The sequence below is a fragment of the Pterocles gutturalis genome, unplaced genomic scaffold, assembly GCF_000699245.1.
Source record: "Pterocles gutturalis isolate BGI_N339 unplaced genomic scaffold, ASM69924v1 scaffold11038, whole genome shotgun sequence".
Taxonomy (NCBI): Eukaryota; Metazoa; Chordata; class Aves; order Pterocliformes; family Pteroclidae; genus Pterocles; species Pterocles gutturalis.
This window is the reverse complement of record NW_010118118.1, coordinates 49,090-55,089: the sequence shown is the minus strand read 5'-3', so window position 1 is coordinate 55,089 and position 6,000 is coordinate 49,090. Positions and strand designations below refer to the sequence as shown.

The 6,000-nt window shown below is 51.3% G+C and overlaps 1 protein-coding gene across 2 annotated transcripts in view; it reads right to left on the bottom strand.

Moving 5' to 3' along the window:
- AXIN1 (axin 1) overlaps window positions 1-6,000 on the bottom strand; it is a 67,354-nt gene that overhangs the window by 13,627 nt on the left and 47,727 nt on the right. For both annotated transcript variants that reach the window (XM_010076076.1, XM_010076077.1), the window contains exon 4: window positions 1,333-1,470. In XM_010076076.1, the coding sequence (XP_010074378.1) occupies window positions 1,333-1,470 (138 nt within the window). The remainder of the gene's footprint in view (window positions 1-1,332; window positions 1,471-6,000) is intronic.

The window sequence follows — 6,000 nt, the reverse complement described above, 5'->3', positions numbered from 1 at the left end:
ACTGTGTTAGCAGAAAATGCTGCTGGTTACACTGCCTTTGTCTAGAAAGCAACAGGTACCAGAGAGGAAAATGGACCAATCCTAGAAGAACAGGAATTTAATCACAAAATAGCCCCTCGCTGGCCTTTTTGGGCTGGGTGCTGGATGCAGACGTGCAAGGAGTTTGCCTGACAACGCTTGGACTGGAGGGAAGCTGCCAGATCCCTCTGCCTTCTGCGCATTTGAAATATGAATGTGATTTAAAGCAAATACTACTACCTCTTTTTCTGTCCAAAGATGAACATTTAAAAATATTGATGAAGATTTAAAAATACTCTAACGGGGCTGAAAGGTCTGCCCCGGGGCCCCAGAGACTGAGCTCCCCAGAAAGCACAGAGCACTGGACGGGCACCAACGGCTCTGCTTTAAGGGAGAGCTGCGGTTACTGAGCACAGAGCCGTCGCCTCAGGGCCACGGCTGCTGTTAACTGCAGAGACCCACAATTTCTTCACCCAGGGCTGCAGTTAGACATTTGTGATGTTCAGTAACACTGTGACATCCTCTGAAAGCTCTCCTGTGTCCCCAGCACAAGATGGGGACTTGGGAGATGCAGTTATCTCAGAAGAAAAGACACAGTGTGGATACTGCTGTCTCATGCAGACAATACCAGATGACCAACACCTCATTCTCTCCCTTTTGGAGCTTGTTAGGGTGCTAAAGGCCTTGGACGCTTCCCTTGGTTCATCTGCCATGTCCTGGAGCTCTGAAGGGCCCCAGCAGTACGGTACCAGGGCTCGCAGCACAGTGCCACGGGCTGGGCTTCCCCAGCCACCCAGGTGGAGCCAGCATGCTGGATGTTTGGATGCTACTCCCCATCAGTCCCAAATTTTCTAGGGATGCGATGGGCAGAACCCTCATACAACATCACCTGCCAGCGAGTTACCATTTGTGGGGGAAACACAGGTCACACGGAAGCCCCCAGGGGAAGGTGAACCCCTGTTACAGAGTCTCTATCCTCGCATGGAAGGGATTGCCCACAAAGGCTGTGACAGACAGGAGAGCGAGGGTGCCAAAGAAGATGATGGAAAGCCCCTGTCTGGTGACAGAGATGGGCACTGCTGTGCCACAGCCGGTATCTTGCAGCAGGCAGGGAGTGCTGGGACTCACAGAGCCCTGTGTGGATGGGGGAACAGCACCGTGGAAGCTCCTGGGGCAACAGGAGCCTGCAGGAGCCCCCATGCAAGTGATGACCGTGAATGGTGGAGCAGGGAAGTGTCTCCCAGGCTGCTCCCCATGGTGTGCAATAAGCAGATGGACTCCCAGGCTGGTAGAGGAGGGAAGGAGTTTACTCACCGCTCGAACACGTTTAAGGCGCTCCTCTAATTTCTCCTCTGCTTCACGTTCCTTTTGTACTTCCTCCAAACGATTGATCAGCTCTGCAGCAAACTTCTCTGGTTCAACGTGGATATCCTTTGGCATTCGGTAGGTACGCTGGAGGGAAAAAACACACCAGGGGTTAACAAAAGATGCATGAAAAAAATCACACATTTATTTGAGAGGCTTCGACAACTGCCAATGCCAGTCATTCTGGTGGGGAGCTGGGGGGGGGACAGGCTTGCAGGTGCAGAGGGGCAGCCCAGGACCGGCGGGCTGGAGGCTGAGCCCCCACCATGAGCTCCCGGCTGGCATCAGCTCCGCACACCACCCCACGGAAGGGAAAGGTCTGCTGGAATCCCACAGTCCAACCAGCTCCTTCAGCACCAAACTCCTCTTTGGGATGGATGTGCGTGCTTTCCTCCCAATGTGCACATGGTCAAAAGGAATATCCAGGTCTGAAAGGGTGGAAAAGGACACACAGACAAACCTCTCACAAACCCTGCTTATAGTAGCGATGTTTTCCCTTTGATAGAAAGCAGGACTCTTGTGCACACTTACTCAGCTTACCCCAGGCACATCGTGGTATGCTGGTCAATCCCTGCGAATCCAGCCCATAGCTCCAGAAAGAAGAAGAAATCCTGTCACCTCCAAGACACCTCACAAAAGGCCACAGTTCCCACAAAGCATCCTCACTTACTGGAGGACGCTGCAGGATTGCATCTCTGCTCTTCAGAGCTCTGCAATGATCCCCAGATTGCTTTATCAACACAGCAACCCTAGGAGCGCCGAGATAGATCTCTTCTGCTCCCTCTGGGTGCACAAATGAATATTTACAAGAGTTCAAGGGCATTCTTGGTTCCTTATGCTGCGTTACCTTGTCCCTAAATTCCTGAGCTCTGGGATAAGAAGTTTGTAGTGAAGTATGAGGCTGACAGCTGCTGGTTTTCCCCTTGTTTTTATTCCTTCTGCATTATTTCGTTAAAATAGTAGGAAAAAAAATGATACAGTGTAAGATAAAAATTTAATTTGGAGGAAAAATATATGAAAATTCAATAGTGTAAAACCCTGCATTCAAATATTGCAATACCAACACAAGAGAAATATACACTGTGTAGGACCAGAGATAAAATTAAATGTAAAGACACGAGATAATTCACAGCCAAAGAACAAATGCAGCACCAGAAGCAGACACTGAGCTTGAAATCTTTAAAGGAAGATTAGAGACCACCTGAATTTATCCCAGACCAGCCAAAAGATCAGTGCAGAAGACTAAAATAATGCTCTTCCTCAAAACCTGACTAGATCATGGAAATCATACTGGTTTTCTCTCTCTGCCAGCAGCTGAGCAGAAGGCAGGGGAAGAAAAGTAGAGGCAGTAAGTGTCCTTCTGAAGGCTCTGAGAAGCTGAAGACATCTTTTATGACACCCAAGTTGGGTTGCAGAGGTCTCAGTTAAAGCATTGCTTGTTTTGGTCACCAAGAGCAAGACCCAGCCAACCCCACCATTAAATCTCCATTTCAGAGCTCACTGCACCCCTCGCCTTCCCTTCCACGCCGGATGGTGCTGGGCTGCAGCGACCTTGGGGACCTCTGGGGACATGAGTGGCTTTGCGGGCAACAGGACCGCCTGCTCTAGCAGAGGGACTGACAGCCCCACCTGAAGCTGTCCCAGGCAGGACTGACCCATCTGAGCTGGGACAGCCCCAAGCCACCACCCCCTTCGTCCCGGGGCGCAGCTGCTGGAGAGGGCACAGCACGGGTGAGCTACCAGGTGGCTCCTGCCCTGGAGTGACAAAGCCTCTGCTGCCACCAGCACCTCAAGCCCTGCAAATCAATGGCCTGTATTAAAAAGACACACTGCAGAGAAAGATCTTCATCAACAAAAGTAATGTTTAGTCTTGAAATAATGGCACAAGGGATGAAGCGGCACAGTTCACCCCAGCACCTGGACCTTGTGTGGTCCAGAAACGGGCCCCAGACATGCCCCATCACGGGGGAAGACGCGGCAGAGCTGGTCCCTGCTCTGTCACTCCCTGGGGAGCTCCTAGGATCCAAGTGATGTTTCCCCATTCCCCTCGCTTATCCCAGGGGAACACTTCTGCCTAAGGGAGACTGCTTTCATCAGAACCCCAAACCCGTGACCACCACCCCCCATCTCACAAGGCAGCACAGCGATTCCCAAGGAGGGAAACCTCTCTCCCACCGGACATCTCACAACCCGTCCGGTGATACGTTCACTCCCTCCTGCCACCTCAGACACGCCAGCTCTCCCTGCGGTTGTTTATACGATGGCAGCACAAGCCCTGCTCCGTTAGAAACCTAAGGAGCAGCAGCTCAGCACTCAGCCATTACTGTAGCAGGTCTCCCTGCTGCAGCTACTGCAGCAGCTGCCATAGAAAAGCAGAACCAGGAAAGAATTGCCCTTCATTTTCAGAGCCCTTGAGGCAATGCAGCATCCCAAACTGAAGTCTCTCCCGAGCCCCAGCAGCAGCGGGTGCAGAGGCTGACGTCTGCTAACCTGCGTGCTCCAGTCCTGTTACGATACAGCGGTTCCCTCCAGGCCCAGCACTGCCTCAGGACCACATCTCTGTCCCTAAGGAGGGTCTGAAGACATTCAGGGTCACTGCTGGAACCACGGAACTCGAGATAAGATGATTTTGGTCTTTTACAACACTTCAGCGTGTGGATCCACAGCCTCTCAAAGTCTGGAGGTGACTGAAGCTCAAGGACAGAAATGAAAATTATTGAACCCAAGAATCTTTAGGATGAACTAGTTTTCCTCTCTTTGATAAACTGCTGCATCTGCAAATCCCACTGCCCCATCCTTGGGGCTTTCACTCAGCACAACCGCTTGCAGAGGTCCTTGGCAGCCTGTCCGAGGGTGCGGGATGCAGTCCCTTCCATGAAGCCATCTCTGCAAGGTCTCCCTGACCATCCATGTTCAGTGCAACTGAAATAAACCTCCCTTCACCCCATGGACACCGACTGATGCCTCCATGACACCTGAGTGGCCGATGTTAGATCACAAGTCAGTCTTGGAGATGAAGATGGCAGGTTAGAGAACCCAAGAGAAAAGAACTGAACCTCCACGTTTCCCAGACTACTAATGCATTCCACTGTGACATATGTTATTAAAGGATAAGCGGTGTTTCCCTACTTGAAACACATGTGGCAGAGCTCAGGGATAGCTGGCTTTCAGCATCCGCTCTAGCAGCACTCAGGGATTAGCCAGGAGTCCCGCTGATGCAAGGCACTTGAGGAAAAAGACATAAACCGGCTGATGGGAATTCTGAGCAGGTTCCCAGCTCGCAGGAGCAGAAAGCTCCTTTTGCTGTTGTTATCCAGGCAGCACCAGACCAGGGCTCCTCCTGCACACTCCTCACTCGTACAGCACCACAGAGTGGCCACTCAAAATCTTCTGTTCCACTCAAGAACACCATGGAAGCCACCTCTGCACTGAGGACATCCTTCTGGGGAGGTTCGGCAGTCAGCCTGACCCACTCTGCTGCTGCTTCTAGATTTTCTGCTCACATGGGAACAGTGCAAAGGGCTGCAGCTTCCTGGATTGTGGGGCAGGACAGGAGAGCTCCCACCTGAAGAACACGCTACAGCAAGAACATCACCAAATGGCTTCTTTACACAAACACACAAACAAAAAAAGGAATCCCAAATTCAATGCTTGAGGTTGGATTTTTCTGAATTTGTTGGGAAAAAGGAGCATCTCCCATCATCTCCTGGGTATCGATGGATGCCCGAGCTGGGGTAAATGCAGTGCAATAGCACAGGTACAGCCCTGCATTCTCTGGGCTTTCACCCTCCTCTGGGGACTCGCCTGCTCTTTCCTTCCTTGGTGCTCCAAGACTCTGCTTGAATCCAAGAGAGATGGAAAACCACATGAAAAACACTTGCCCGCCATGTAACGGGTTCCTGCGAGAGGCACACAACGAAGGTCTCATTGCTTGAAGAAACCTTTACCCACTGCACTCCCAGGCAGAGCACCGCTTCACAAAACAGAGCTTCTCCAAACTTACCGAGCATTGGCCAGTTTGTAAGTGTGGAACGCACAGAGCACTGCCATCCACGCACCACGATCTGCTGCTGCCGGGCCAGGCATCCTGCACAACCAGCACGTGCCTTTGCTTTGTGGAGGCAGCATGGCTGTTGAAACTAGCAGGCAGTCTCCTATGAACATAAAATCCCTACGGTTTATAGCTTCTGGACCTAACTAAAAGTGCTGCTATTAAAAGCAATACAAGTTCTTTCAGAATTTTGCATAATAGCCCCATAACTCATTTGTAAGGGACCCGTAAGGTCTCTAAAGGACTTCTGAAATGGCTTTTCGGAAGTAGGAGGTTCTCTGCTATCACTAGGAAAACATGCCATGCATTCTGCGAGCGCTATCAGCATGGACTCTGCCTACACTGGTTAGATAGGAGTCCACAAAGACCTTCACTCAAAGCCTGCAATTCAGCCACTGCTCCACATTCAAACACATGCTACCCACCAGGTCCAGGTGGCCGGCGGAGCCTGCTCTGGCTACGGGCGGCGAGATAGCCTAACCACCGGCTTTGGAAAGCAACACTTGGAGAAACATTTGCATGGCTCCTTGCTAATTGGGGAAGTTGAATTCAATAAGCGTGTGGTT